General features: G+C 44.9%; 1 protein-coding gene across 1 annotated transcript in view; it reads right to left on the minus strand.

The window, feature by feature from the left end:
• LOC103200733 (solute carrier family 22 member 1) overlaps positions 1–16,129 on the minus strand; it is a 51,234-nt gene that overhangs the window by 33,674 nt on the left and 1,431 nt on the right. The window contains 2 exon segments of the mRNA XM_007945286.1: positions 288–442; positions 6,155–6,258. Of these exon segments, the coding sequence (XP_007943477.1) occupies positions 288–442; positions 6,155–6,258 (259 nt within the window).

A 16,129-nucleotide genomic window follows, 5' to 3' on the forward strand; every position in this document is an offset into this window, starting at 1 on the left:
GATTAAAATGTACAGTATTGGTATTGGCTCACTGTCCTAATTGGCTACTCTGACACCTAGCAGCTCAGCTCTCTCACTCAGCTTAGTTCCTGGCACCATCTTCTGCCCATCACATCTACAACATACACCCAGCATTAACGCTTTCTCTAGATTCTGTCAACATCACCTCCCTAAAAAGACTGCTTCCATGTTTGACTCCATCCCATTCTACCCCCTTATCTAAGCTCCATTTTCCAAAAGAAGCTATGGACACCTGGCCATGGACACCTCAGCCAGCCATTACTTACTCAGGATGTAGCCAGCTGTCCAGCTGCCTTTACTGACCAGCCCCTGCAGGAAGCGGAACAGTAACATCGATGCGTAGTTTGGTGCAATAGCCATGAGAGCTCCTGAGATGGTATTGATGAGGGCAGTCACCAGGAGACAGACTTTGCGGCCAAACCTTCATAGTCAAGGGGAAAAGAGGATGAGGCGAGGTGGCAGGAATGTGGGGTCAGCCCCGCACAGTGAAACACAAGGACCATGGCAGGGTGGTTAGCAGCCAAATATTGGATCCACTATGCCACTATATAGATAAATATAAATGTAATTTTGTGGACTGTTCTTCCTTTCCTGTTTTCATGGATGAAATGGGTAAATTATTTGCTAAGACTTACTCGTGTATCATGTTTTATCAACTAAATCTTTTGTCACATTCTCTAAGAGTAAGGCAAGAAAGCAAGCCATGGTGTCTCCCATCCAAGCACTGTGACCTTGGCATTCGTGACCCCAAACTCAGAAGGACTCTCAACACTGCAGCCACCCCACCACTCTTTAGTACCCCACCTTCCGTGTGTCTACCAGGGCTTCTTACTTCAAATTGTCCCTGTCTCAGCACTGCCCCACATCTAGCCCAGTTCTCAGCCAATAAACTTCCTGACGTACAGAAAATACAGACATTGTTTCATCCCACCATCTCCTCTCAGAATGCACAGACCTAACTGCACTGTCAGCACCTGACAGACAACTACCCAAGGCCACTCCCGCTCTCACTCTGGCCTCTGACTGGCCTTGGCCACATTCTCCCCTCCGCCTTTTCCATTCCCCTCACCTCTGGGTCATTCTCTTCAGATGCCACCCAGATCCTGGACACTCCATCCCTCTCCAGCTATTTCCCAATTTCTTCTCCTCCACAGTCAGCCCCTTTAAAAATCAGTCTGCCCACACAATCTGCCTCCACTTTCAAACTGACATTTTCCTCAGCCTTCCATTGACACTGTCCTCATCATGGGTGTTCATGGCAGCCATGTCCACATAGCCACAGGCTGACCTCTCAGTAGCATCTGCACATGTGATCCTGTCTATATATCACCCTTGCCTTCTCCTCTGTCTCTACCATTTCTTCTAAATCTCCTTCCTTTGCCAGTAACTCCTCCTTACCAACCTCCAAATTTGATGTTCTCTCTCAATCCTCTTCTAGATGATCTCAAGCATGTGTTATGGCTTTACTGGTGACAAATACCAAGTATTTAAATCAAGCCCAAACTTCTCTTCCAAACTCAACTCATATATCAACTGCCTACATGACATCTTCTCTTTTTTTATCTGTGCGACAGACTACTCTATTTTTCCTTTTTACTTTAGTGTTTTCTTTTTTTATTGTTGCAAAAATATAGGTAACATAACATTTGCCAATTCAATAACTTTCATGTGTAGAGTTCAGTGACACCAATTACATCAGTCAGTTTATAACCATCACCAGTATCCATTGTCACAGTCTACACTTAACACATCTACAAATACACACCTGAAAGAGAACTCATACTTCCTCCCCAATCCCTTCCCCTACAATGAGTTTTAACAAAAGTCAGTTCCTAATCCACCCTTTCCCATCTTCAAAAATGTCATTACTCTCATCTGTTTGCTCAAAGCATAAACTTTGCCTTTGAGTCCCCTCTTTCTCAGCAACCTAAGCCAATTTCTACTGTAAAATCTTTGTTGTTGTTAGGTGCCATTGAGTTGGTTCTGAGTCATAGTAACTCTATGTGCAACAGAACGAAACACTGCCCAGTCATGCACCATCCTCACAATCCTTGCTATACCTGAGCCCACTGTTGCAGCCACTGTGTCAATCCATATTGATGAGGGTGGGGAACTATACCAAGCATGATATCTTTCTCCAGGGAATGGTCCCTTCTGATAGCATGACCAAAATAGGTGAAATGAAGTCTGGCTATTCTCACTTCCAGGGAGCATTCTGACTGTACCTCCTCCAGGACAGATTTGTTTATTCTTCTGACAGTCCATGGTACTTTCAGTATTCTTTGCCAACACCACAACTCAAAAGCTTCAACTCTTCTTCTGTCTTCCTCATTCATTGTCCAGTTTCACATGCATAGTTTGTTGCTGTTGTTGTTGTTAGGTGTCATTGAGTCATCTCTGACTCATAATGACCTTATATACAGCAGAACAAAACACTGCCCAGTCCTTTGCCAGCCCCATGATCTTTGCTATACCTGAGCCCATCATTGCAGCCACTGGGTCAATCCATTTCAATGAGGGCTTTCCCCTTCCTCACTGTTCCTTCACATTATCAAGCATGATATCCTTCTCCAGGGAATGGTCCCTTCTGACAACATGACCAAAGTAGATGAGACAAAGTCTGACCATTCTTGCTTTCAAGAAGCATTCCAGCTGCACATCTTCCAGGACAGATTTGTTAGTTCTTTCAGCAGTCCATGGTACTTTCAGCATTCTTCACCAACACCACAACTCAAAAGCATTGACTCTTCTTTGGTCTTCCTTATTCATTGTCCAGCTCTCACATGCATATGAGGCTATTGAAAATACCATGGTTTGCATCAGGCACACCTTAGTCTTCAAGGAAATAACTTTGCTCTTCAGCACTTGAAAGAGGTCCTTTGCAGCAGATTTGCCCAATGCTATACATTGCCTGAGTAGCATAGTGCCTAAGACACTTGACTGCTAACCAGAAGGTTGGCAGTTCAAACCCACCAGCCACTCCTAGGAAGGAAGATGGGGCAGTCTACTTCCACAGTGATACTGCCTCGGAAACCCAAGGAGGGGTCACCATGATTGGGTCTGACTCGACGGCACATAACAACAACAACAACAACAACATTGTCTGATGTCTTGACTGCTGCTTCCATTGGTGTTGATTGTAGAACCAAGTAATATGAAATCCTTGACAACTTCAATCTTTTCTCCATTTATCATGAAGATGTTTATTGGTCCCGTTGTGATTTTTGTATTCTTTATATTGAGATGTAACCCATACTGCAAACTGTAGTCTTCAATATTAATCAGTAAATATTTCAAGTCATCTTCACTTTCAGCAAGCAAAGTTGTTTCATCTGCATAATGCAGGTCGTTAATGAATCTTCCTCCATTCTTGATGCCACATTCTTCTTCATACAGTCCAGCTTCTCAGATTATTTGTTCAGCACAGAGATTGAGTAAGTATGGTGAAAGGATACAACCCTGATACACTCCCTTCTTGATTTTAAACCATGCAGTGTCCCCTGGTTATGTTCGAATGACAGCCTCCTGGTCTCTGTACAAGTTCCTCATGAGCACAATTAAGTGTTCTGGAATTCCCATTGTTCTCAATGTTATCCGTAAGTTGTTATGATCCACACAATCAAATGCTTTTGAATAGTCAATAAAACACAAGTAAACATCTTTCTGGTGATCTTTGCTTTCAGCCAAGATCCATCAGACCTCAGCAATGATATCTCTCATTCTACATCTTCTGAATCCAACTTGCATTTCTGGAAGTTCTCTGCCAATATACTGCTGTAACTGTTTTTTAATTATCTTCAGTAATATTTTACTTGCATGTGATATTAATGATGTTGTTCGATAATTTCGACATTCTGTGGGATCACCTTTCTTTGGAATGGGTACAAATATGGATCTCTTCCAGTCAGTTGGCCAGGTAGTTGTTTCCAAATCTCTTGGCATAGCCGAGTGAGTGCCTCCAGTGTGCCATCCATTTGTTGAAACCTCTCAATGGATATCCCATCACTTCCTGGAGCTTTGTTTTTCACCACTTCCTTCAGTGCAGCTTCAAATTCTTCCTTCAGTACCATTGGTTCTTGATCATATGCCACCTCCTGAAATGGATGAACATCATACAATTTTTTTTGGTACAGTGACTCTGTGTATTCTTTCCATCTTTTAGTGTTTCCTGTATCATCAAATATATTGCCCGTAGACTCTTTCAATATTGCAGCTCAAGGCTTAAATTTTTTGTTCAGTTCTTTCAGCTTGAGAAATGCTGAGTGTGTGCTTCCCTTTTGGCTTTCCAACTCCATGTCTTTGCACATTTCATTATAATGGACTTTGTCTTCTCAAGCTCCTCTTTGAAATCTTCTGTTTAGCCCTTTTATCTTGTCCTTTCTTCCATTTGCTTTAGCTACTCTCCGCTCAAGGGCAAGTTTCAGAGTCTCTTCTGACATCCATTTTGGTCTTTTCTTCCTTTCCTGTTTTTTTAATGACCTTTGCTTTCTTCATGGATGATGTTCCTGATGTCATCCTACAATCCATCTGGTTTTTGGTCAGTGGTGTCAATGCATCAAATCTATTCTTTAGATGGTCTCTAAATTCAGGATGTCTATACTAAGGTCATATTTTGGCTCTCTAGGATTTGTTTTAATTGTCTTCAACTTGAACTTGAACTTGCATATGAGCAGTTGATGGCCTGTTCCACAATCAGCTCCTGGACTTGTTTTGGCTGAAGATATTGAGTTTCTCCATTGCCTCTTGCCACAGATGTAGTCAATCTGATTCCTGTGTACTCCATTTGGCAAAGTCCACATGTATAGCCACCACTTGTGTTGTGGAATAAGGTATTTGCAATGAATAAATTATTGGTCTTGAAAAATTCTATCATGCGATCTCCAGTGTTATTTCTATCTCCAAGGCCAAATTTTCCATCTACCAGTGATTCTTCTTTGTTTCCAACTTTTGCATTCCAATCACCAGTGATAATCAGCATATCTTTATTGCATGTTGGGTCAGTTTCAGACTGCAGTAATTGGTAAAAATCTTCAATTTCCTCTTCTTTGGCTTTGATGGTTGGTGTGTAAATTTGAATAATGGTAGTATTAACTGGCTTTCCTTATAGACATATGGATAGTATCCTATCACTGACAGCATTGTACTTCAGGATAGATATTGAAACATTCTTTGTGACAATGAATGCCACATCATTCTTCTTCAATTTGTCATTCCTGGCATAGTAGACCAGAAAATTGTCTGATTCAAAATGGCCAAAACCAGTCCATTTCAGCTCACTAATGCCTAGGATATAGATCACTATGCATTCCATTTCATTTTTGACAATTTCCAATTTTCCAAGATTCATACTTCGCACATTCCATGTTACAATTATTAATGGATATGTGCAGCTATTTAATCCCATTCTGAGTCATGCCACTTTAGCAAATAGAGGTCTCAGATGTTTTACTCCATCCACATCATTAAGGTCATCTCTACTTTGAGGAGGCAGTTCTTCCCCAGTTGTATTTTGAGTGCTTTCAGACCTGAAAGTCTCACCTTCCAGAAAAACATTAGACAATGTTTCAGGTTACTCATAACATTTTCCAGTAATATATCAGACAGCGTTTCACTGTTATTCATAAGGTTTTCACTGGCCAATTCTTTGAGAAGTGGATTGCCCCTTCCTTCTTGCAAGTCTGTATTAGTCTGGAAGCTCCACTGAAACCTGTCCATTTGTGACCCTGCTTGTATTTAGTTCAAACCCACCAGCTGCTCTGAAAGAAAAAGATGAGGCAATCTGCTTCAGTAAATATTTACAGCCTTGGAAACCCTATGGGGCAGTTCTACTCTGTCCTAAAGGGTCGCTATGAGCCTCTAGCCTCACAGCAACGCACAAGATACCACAGTATGATAAACTGACAGACAAGTGGTGCATACAATCTATACTTAGTCTCAAATTCTGAAATGTCCCTCAAACCTCCTTATGTTTCTCCACCTCCCGCCACCAAACTAGTTAGAAGCACTATCAATTCTTCTCTCCACCAACTTCTGTGACAAACTCTAATTATTCTTCTCTTCCTCTGTTACCCCTAGAACATATATTCTCCTCACAGCACTGATGACATGTTTGACTGAACTGGCCTTTACGTACCTGTCTGCAATGTAACCAACTCCCAGGGAGCCAAGGAAGAAGCCCACGTTCACACAGGACTGAAACAGGTCCACCTTCCAGGAATCAGCACACACCAGGTTGAACTGAGGGAGAGACCCAAAACACAAAACCATCTGTTGGGACCATGGTGGCAGGGGACAGCAAGCTCAATTGGCATAACATACTACACAAAAACATTGTTCTATATCCTACTTTGGTGAGTTGTGACTGGAGTCTTAAAAGTTTGCAAGTGGCTGGACAACTAGATGCAACAGTGGGTCTCTTCTTGTCCAGAGCAAAAAAGGAAGAAAACCAAAGATGCATGGAAACACTAAGTCCAAGGGACTAGTAGACCATACAATCCTCAGCCTATATGACCATGAGACCAGAAGGACTAGATGGTACCCACTACCACTGTCAACCACTCAGAAAGAGATCTGTTCAGGAGATCATGGATAGAGTGGGAGAACAATGTGGAACAAAACTCAAAATCATAAAAATTAGACCAGGTTTCCTGGTCTGATAGAGCCTGGTGAGACCTCTGTGACTATGGCCCCTAGTTACCCTTCAGGTCTGGTACTGAAGTCACTCTTGTGGCTTCCAGCCAAGCAACAGACATGCATATATGGTGACCATTTACATCATGTAGATACACTCCTTAGAGTGATCAATCATGGGAGAACAGAATGGCAGTGTTTATACAGGGAGATAGCTCAGGGGGCGGGAATGCATAGGAAAGAAGGACACAGGGAAGAGGTGACTACAGGAAGGAAATTGGAAGAAAGCTGTTATTGTAGAAAATTGCAGTCAATATCATGAAACAAACTGTGTATGAACTGCTGTATAGAAAATGAATTTGCTCTGTAAACTTTCACCCAAATCAGAATTTAAAACAAAAAAAAAGGTTATGTGTCCACTTGGCTGGCCCTGGTTTTGAGTGGCTGAGCAGCTGGATGCAGCTATTCTACATGATGAGACTAGTAATCAACTCCATGGTAGAATCTATTGTGAGCAGCTGGAGCAGCTGGGTAGCTGCCTTAGGGATGTGGTCTCCTTACAGTCTATGAGAAGATGCTTTGAGAAAGGTCTTGAGCTTTTGGCATGCTTGGATCCTGCATTTGGCTGGGTCATCAGTGAGTGGCCTGCCATGTTGTCTGCCAATCTTGGAACTGTTTTTGGACTTGAACTAGTGATCAGCAGTGTTGCTTGATAATCTTTGGATTGTGCCATTTTACTTGTTAACCTTGGGTTTGTCAGCCTCAGCAGCCAGGAGCTGCCTGAGTTAAGAAAAGCCTCCAGCTTCAGTGGGCCAGGAGCAAGAGGCAGAGCTGAATCCAACGTCAAGGGGCCTTCACCCAGACCCTAGAGCTGGCATTTTGAACTCAGACTTCTAGCCTCCTGAGCTGTAAGAGAATAAATCCCTGTTTGTTAAAGACATACATTTGTGGTATGTCTGTTAGAGCAGGACTAGAGACCAAAACACCTCCCAACTGGACCGATAAGCAACATCATGATAAACAGACAAAAGGCTGAAGTTGTCAAGGATTTCATTTTACTTGGATCCACAATCAACGTCCGTGGAAGCAGCAGTCAAGAAATCAAATGACATACTGCATTGGGCAAATCTACTGCAAAAGACCTCTTCAGGTGTTAAAAAACAAAACAAAGATATCTCTTTGAGGACTAACATGCACCTAACTCAAGCCACAGTATTTTCAATCGCCTCATACGCATACTAATGCTGGACAATTAATTAGGAAGACTGAAGAAGAAATGATGCCTTTGAATTATGATGTTAGTAAAGAACACTAAAAACATAATGGGCTAGCAGAAGAATGAGCAAATCTGTCTTGGAAGAAGTACAACCAGAGTGCTCCTTAGAAGTGAGGATGGGGAAGCTTTCTTGTCTTCTTAATGATCTTTTGCTTTCTTCATATATGACGTCCTTGATGTCATCCCACAACTTGTCTGGTCTACGGTCATTAGTGTTCAGTGAGTTGAATCTGTATGACAAAGCAACCTATATGATTGAGAAGAACTGCCCTATAGGGTTTCCAAGTCTATAATCTTCATGGGAATAGATCATTACATCTCAAAATGATCCTATGTCAGGGGAATTATATTCCCTGATAGACAAATAAGGAAATTAAACTCGAAAAGGTAAGAAACTTGCTCAAGGTCATACAGTAACTTATTTTCACTCAATAATGGTCACATTTCCATATCAAGGAAATTGCTTTGAAAATGTGAATGTTAATCCCTACTGAGTATTTTCTTCTGGTTTCTATAATAATTCATTTTGGGGTGTTTGTTCCTTCTTAAATCTTGGGTGGGTCTATTTCCCTTCTTCTAAAATTTCTTTTTCACTGATTCCATATTATTGGGCTTCTCTCCTGTTTCCAAATCCTGGAACTAAGAAGTTGCTGAAATACTAGGTGTATGACTTGGTCACTGGGTGTTGGTAGAGTCTTCTCAGATTAAAAGCTGGAAGCAAAATGTGTATGCAGCACATAGTCAAATTTCCAGTGTCTAGAAGCAAATTAGTCAGCACGGCACTGGTGGGTTGAGAAGGTATCTTCTCCCACACTCATTGCCTGGTTCTGGGATACCCTAGCTGAGAAAGTCCATTTTAAAAATCTCCATCATATACAAGGGAGAGGACTCTTTCTGCTTCTCCCCTAACTCTACAAGACTATACTTGGGGCTGCATATCTCAGGAGAAAATGACCGTTGCAAATTCTCCCCAACCCCCTTTCCCAACACATCAGTTGCTTTCTCGGGTCAAACAAAGACAATACTGATGAAGGCAAGGAAAGTGGGCAGCAAAATTAGAACAAAACCAAAACCTAACCCATTGCCACTGAGTTGAATGATTCATAGAGACCCTTTAGGACAGAATAGAACTGCCCCATAGGGTTTCCAAGGCTGTAAATCTTTACTGAAGCAGATTGCCTCATCTTTTTCTTTCAGAGCAGCTGGTGGGTTTGAACTAGCAACCTTTCAGTTAACAGCTGAAAGCTTTAACCACCCTACCACCAGAGCTCCTGATATTATAATGGCCACCTTTAAAATAGAACCACGTAGCAAACCAACACTCAGGTCTCAAGGTAGTGCAGGCAGTAGGGAAGCAACATAGCACCTTCCCACCTTCTTTCCAGCAGGTGAGTTTGTTTAGTTGCAGATGGCCCTTCCGATTCAGCTCCAAAGGTCTTTGAGAACTATCCTCCCAGCATCTGGCAATTGACTGTTTTAGTTATTAGTACCTTTACCAGTTTTCAATTACTTCAGCATCTTCATGGGAATTTTAGTGAGAAGTGAGAAACTACACCTCCTGGGACTTCAAACTGCAAATCTCTCCAGCATGAACCCCTGCTCCTCTCCATTATCTTCTCTACCTTCAAATAGGACACAAAGCCCTGAATTCAAAGGAGCAATTGCTCAACTGACCTTTTTATTACATGCTGCTCCATTCTTTCCTCTTCTTAGCAAACTTCTTAAAAGGAAGGTCACCTCCCAACTGTCTCACCATCCACTCACCCCTCAGCCCTGAAATACCTTAACTCTCTTCCCAAATGTCCCTCTGGAAGGTGATGAATGAGAGGAGCCATTTTATTCTGAATTATGGGTAGAAATCCATGTTACCACTTGACTCTCAGAAACTAATGAAGAGCCTCTTCCCCTACCTTTGGCTCAGGTGAGTCTTGGAGCTCAATGGGACCCTGCAGCTACTCCCTATGCTCTCTTTCGCTCTGTCCACCAACACACACATCTGTTCCCTGTAACATTCCCCTTTAAACGCACCCTGTCATAGAGCTTCCCCCAGGTGACCACCCAACTTGTCACTTTTTTGTCTCTGGTTCCTTTGGTTTTCTCTGCTGGTCTCTGCTCTGGCCATTGGAATGCACTGGTGCAGAAAGTCCTGGGGTGGTCTCTTCCTCCCACTGCCTACTGTTTCTCCTGCACTCCTCCACCTATTGCCTAAGACAACCTGCTCTGTTGTTACTGGGTGTCATCAAGTCAATTCCAACTCATAGCAACCACATGTGACAGAGTAGAACTTCCCCATAGGGTTTCCAAGGCTGTCATCTTTATGAAAGCAGACAGCCAGACCTTTTTTCCCGCAGAGCCACTGGTGGGTTGAAACTGCTGACCTTTTGGTCAGCAGCCAAAGCACTTAATGGTCACGCCACCAAGGCTCTTTCAACCTGCTCCAGACAGTAGATTTCATGAAAGTGTGGGCTGGGGGAGAAGTCCATGGAATGGTGCCCCCTGAACCTCAACTTCTTTCCTAGACATTGTCCCTGGGTTTTGTCATAATCTTTGATTGTCAATGTCTTTATAAGATATCCCTGCTGCACTTCCTAAAGACTTCTTGGTTGTGTCTTGCCCCAGGACTGTCATGGGGCAGAGAGTTCAGGAGCCAAGGTTGTACTCACTCTACCTCCTAAGCTACATCTAAGCTCTTGGGCTGTGCAGATGGTTAACGAGCTCCAAAAAGTCAGAGATTCAAGGCCAATCAGAGATGCCTCAGAAGAAAGCCCTGGTGATCTACTTGTATAAAATCAGCTATTGGAAAGCCAGTGGAGCAGAGTTCTAGCCTGACATGTGGGGTCACCATGAGCCAGAGTGGACTCAGCAGTAACTGGTTACATAAAGGCTCAGACAACGTTTACCAAACTTGCCTGATCATAAGAATCACCCAGGATCCTTGTGAAAGTCCAGAGTCCCTGGGAGTTCTGCTTCAGTGAGTCAGGAGCGGAGCTCCTGGTCAACGTTAGGGATCAGACAACTTTGCGAAGCATTGATGTGACCACCCCATCTGACCTCAGTCCCAAGCTGCCCTCTCTTGCTTAATCCACATTCATGGCTGGTGTGGGCCAGAGGCTGAATGGCCTGCAGCGGGGCGGTGGCTGAGACAGCAGAAGAGAAGCAGCCAGGAGGAGGCAAAGTCAGGTAACTCACATTCCTCCCCAAATGGAACCCACATCCCCCGTCCCTACACCGAGGAGCAGAGTAAAATGTCATATTCCAATGAGCTGGCTTTTCTTCTTCCCTTAAGCAAATTCCACTGTCCAAGGCAATGCAAGGTTAAAAATTATTTCTGCAGGAATGAATGTTGTTGTTGTTGTTATGTGCCGTCGAGTTGGCCCCAACTCATAGCGACCCCTCCTTGGGTTTCCGAGGCAGTATCACTATGGAAGTAGGATTGCCCAACCTTCCTTCCGAGGAGTGCCTGGTGGGTTTGAACCGCCAGCCGTCTGGTTAGCAGGCAAGTGCCTTAGCCACTATGCTACCAGAGCTCCTGCAGGAGTGAATAACTACAGCTAATTCCCTGAGAATCTTCAGTTTAGGATGAGGTGTGGTGACCAAGGCAGCTTTAAAGCAACACAAAGGAGAAATGAAGTGGAAGATAATTCTTGTCCTAGAGCTAATTCCTATTGCCCTCCTGCCCCAGAGTTGCCATGCTCCCAATTACCTCTGAAGACCTCTAAAGGACTCAGACTCAGGATGCCCAGAAATGAACTCTCTCCCCAAGCCATCTCCTCTTCACTTTCTCTCTGAGTGGCCCCAGAGCTGTCCCAATCCTCCAAAGCTCTAGGTCTTGGGGTCACTAGAAAGCCCACCCTTTGATGGCCACAGACAGCCAACTGGTTCTACAGGCCTTTCCGTCTTCTGCATTGATCCCCTCCTCTTCATTTCTGCTGCCACCACCTGGGTCAGGTCCTCATGCACACCTCCACCTCCCCAGACTGCTCCTTCCCCTGGTTGCCAGGTGTTATAGAGTGAATTGTGTCCCCAAAATATGTGTTGTCAATCCTACTAGACCTGTGGTGATCATCTCATTTGGAACTGCTTTTCTTTGTTACGTTAACGAGGCAGGATTAGTGTAGGGTGTGTCCTAAATCAATCTCTCTTGAGATATAAAAGAGCAGACTGAGCAAGCACCAAGGAAGCAGAGATGGGGGAAGATAGATGTCACGTGGCAGGAGCTCTCCAAGGAACCGGAAACAGAACCTGAAAGGAGACAAGGACAGAGAAAGCCTTCCTCTGGACCAGTGCCCTGCATCTTGACTGCTAGCCTCCTGAAGTGTGATGCAATAGTCTTCTGTTTATGAAAGCCACCCACTTGTGGTGTCTCTGTTACAGCAACTCTAGGGAACTGAGACACCAGCATCCACTATAGTACTTCCATTCACTCAGGTGCCTAAGCCAGAACGCTCCCTCTCCCAACCATGCAATGTCCACATCACTTCAAGCATCTCCTCCTTCCATGCTGAGGACAACCACGTGGGTTGACAAAGCTCACCAGGACCCTATTTGGGCTTCTTCCCATGTCTCCCTCTATCCATGAAGTTACCACATTGCTGCCTGACCATTTGCAAAGCCCAGCTATATCATCTCCTCTGCCTGAAGAAAACAAACTCCTTAGTCTGGCAGTAAGTTAAAGATGTCAGATCTAGCAAATAAAACCATAGGGTGCCAGTTAAATGTGAATTTCAGATAAACAACATATTTCATTTTAGTATAAGTATACCCCATGCGATATTCAAATTCCTGGTCTCAGTTATCACTATCAACTGTCGTGGGATATGCTTATGCTAAAACTCTATTTGTTGTTTCTCACGTTTCACTGGCATCCAGCGTTTTATCACCAACACTGCACCAAGGCCTCTGCTCCTGTGCTAAGGTGAGATACCATCAGCAAGCTCCCCCTTTCCTCCTTACAGGGTCTTGAATTGCACTCAACAACTCACGAGGCAGCCGTATGAGAGTTTAAAACCAGGGGCACTTGGTGTGTGTGGGTAGAGTAGTCTGAAAGAGGAGCCTTATGTCCGTTTCAAAGTCTTGACACAAGTCTAGGATCCATGTTGAATTTTAAAGCTGCCTCATAGCAGCTCCTCTAACCTTGTTGCTGACCATATTCCCTAAGAGCACATCCTTTTGCTCTGAGGTCTGGCTGGTGGAGAATATCACAATCTATTCCCAGAGGGTGTTTCCATGATGGCCAAACAGATACAAGACGTGACAGCTTACACCCGAAGGGTCTCAAGCACATCATGTTCAATACATCGTTATGATGAACCCGCAGAAACAGATAAGATGGAGAAAGCAATTTTTATAGCAGCTTAAACCTGTCCTGCCTTTGTCCTGTGACCCTCCCGTAACAAACTGAAGAGTGTGCATGCATGCAATTACGTACCTTCACCAACCGTGTAATCCCACATATATGTTATCCCCCAGTCCCCACTAAGTGCCTGCTCTCAGACATCCTGCCTTTGACTCCCCTGATTGGCTTTCAGCCAGTTTTGTAACTTTCAGTTCCATCTCCAACTGTACAGAATGTTGTTCACCTCACTGTCTGACAGAGCGGCCATCTCCACTCTGTGAAATTTGGGTGTCTTCCTGGTCCCTATCCCTTAATAAACCTTTTACTTTTACTTAAGCAGATTCCGTGATGTTGCCCTACGATAGTGGCACAAATGGTGTGCATCCAACTACTAATAGTGGCACCATAGAAAAAAGGCGTGGTGATCCATTTCTGTAAAAAATCCCAGACGTTCAAAACCCTGTGGAGGGCAGTTCTACTCTGTAACAAACGGTCGCTATGGGTCGGACAATGGGTTGGGTCAAAGGAGCTCTGGTGGTGTAGTCCTAAGGCACTTGACTGCTAACCAAAAGGCTGGCGGTTCACACCCACCAGCCACTCCTCGGAAGGAAGACTGGGCAATCTACTTCCGTAGAGATACCACTTCAGAAACCCAAGGATGGCAGTGAGTTTGTTTTTTGTTTTTTATAATGTAGCAAGCGCTCCCTGCCCTGGCATTGGCTCCACGCTCCCCTGGGTCTGGGATTTGCTTTCTCCCATTCCCTCTCCTTGCTGGTTAAAATCCCAATGGGCTCAGCTCAGATGCCACTTCCTCCAGGAAGTCACCGTGATCAGCCCTGCAGCTGCGCCCTCTGTGTCCTTAGAGCCAGTGACTCCTTGTGGCTGCTCTCAGCCACTGCGTGCCCAGTCTTGGGTACTCAGCAGGCCCCTGTCCTCTCCGTCCCTCCTCGGCATCCCTCACAGTATCACACCCGGGGCTCAGAGCAGAAGTGAAGCTCACCCCAGGCTCATTGCATGAATGGATGTGTAAGGGCCCTGATCCTTCCAGAGAGGACCATCTTCCCTCAGAGAACAAAGCCTCCTCCATCTCCCTGTCTTCTAGGTTCCCAGAAGGAATCTGCTGTGTTCCTGCCGAGTCATTCACCTCCTTTGTTATCTATCGCTGGGGGATGCCCTGGGGACTGGCTGTTCATTCGGTGGCTGTGAAGCACCAGCACCCACTGCTCCTGAAGGGAGACCTGCTCTGCTCCCCGAGCGAGAGCTCTTCCGACCAGGAGGAGAGAGGACGCAGGGCCATAGATGGGTGGTGCTTGTCTTAGTCTCTTGGTGCTGCTACAACAGAAATACTGCACTACCGTGAGTAACTTGGTCTGGCTTTTCTAACCAGTCTTGGCGACTCCCACCAGATTACTGGGTGGGACCATGCAAGTAAGGTGTATGGAACTCTAATATGGGGCTTGGTTACTTTTGCTATGCAGCTGGGCTTAAAATGAGCCCACCTAGAGGCAGAAATGGGAGGATCACACTGCCGTCCAGAGAGACTAGCTGGAGGTGGAGTTAAGCAGAGCCTGTCCTTGGACCCGAGATCCCTGCGCTGGACCTCCTTGGCAGAGACTTGGCTGAGACAACTGGCAGCGATGACTGCCTAAAACAACTGCCTGAGGAACCAAGAAGCACAAGATAGAGCTGCGGGCTTGTTGGCCCACAGAGCAAGAAGCTGAGTGCCTTTGGGCAGGAGGCTAGCTGGTGGAGCAGGGTGCACCTAGGTGTGCCTATTGGTAGAGAGCTAAAAGAGCTTTGTGACACTTAGCTCCGCAGGGCAGAGACCAGGCTGAGAGGCCAAGGGCCAAAGAGGCATGCCTAAGGACTAGCAGGGGGAGACTGTACTGATGGAAGAATTGTGTCCTGAGAGGTTCCTGAAATCTGAATTGTAGGCTGTCACTTTCCTAAAAAACCCCGTCATCGTGAGTATTGCCTGTGAGTTCTGTGTGGCCATTACGACAAATTATCAAACCCAGTAGAGAGGTAGTGAGTGCCGTGAGAGGGACAGTTGGTGTCCGAGTTTGTAAAAAGGTTTGGAGGGTGGTGGCATGTCTGGGCTAAGCCTTGGGCTGCTGGTGGTAACTCTGTCTCCCTGTCGTGAAGTTAGAGGAGGTGGGAGGATGATTCTGCTCCCACGCCTTTTTTTGCAAAAACCCATGCGGGTGGCTTTAAGAGACAACAGTTCTTTCCTCACAGTTCTGGAGGCTAGAGTTCAAATTCAGGTACCGGCCCTGGGGAAAGGCTCTGTTTCTGTTGGCTCTAAGGAAAGATCCATGACTCTTTCAGCCTCTGTACCCCAGCATTCCCAAGTGCATGGCATCTGTCCCCCTGTTTTGTACTTCCTCTGTCTCTAATCCACTCTTCATAACTCAGAAGTGGTAAGGTTTAGGCCATACTCTACACTGACACGGCCTCATTAATATATCAAAGAAAACCTGTTCCCAAAATGGTTCACATTCACAGGAATAGGGTTAGAATTGACAACACATATTTTGGGGTGCATAATTCAATCCACAGGAGGGCATAGGACAAGGGTGTCATTGCTGATGTCAGATGGTTCTTGACTGAAAGACCACTAAAGGAAGGGAGAAATGAAGTCAGGTCACCTGAGAAACCCTGAGCTTGAGGGCAAGGCGGACAGGGCCCAGTTACATCTTGTCTACTCAGAATGAATAGGTTTTGGCCAGTGGCTTTGCCAACCGACACCATGCCAATTTCCAAGAGCCCATACTTGTCGGAGTACAATGCTTTCAAAAGGGGCCATGGTGGAGAAATACCTAGTGTCAGTCTATTAAAATGTTCTCAAATATTGTATATAGGGTCAC

This window comes from Orycteropus afer, unplaced genomic scaffold (assembly GCF_000298275.1).
Source record: "Orycteropus afer afer isolate SDZICR_OR568_19922 unplaced genomic scaffold, OryAfe1.0 scaffold00135, whole genome shotgun sequence".
NCBI classification, from domain to species: domain Eukaryota; kingdom Metazoa; phylum Chordata; class Mammalia; order Tubulidentata; family Orycteropodidae; genus Orycteropus; species Orycteropus afer.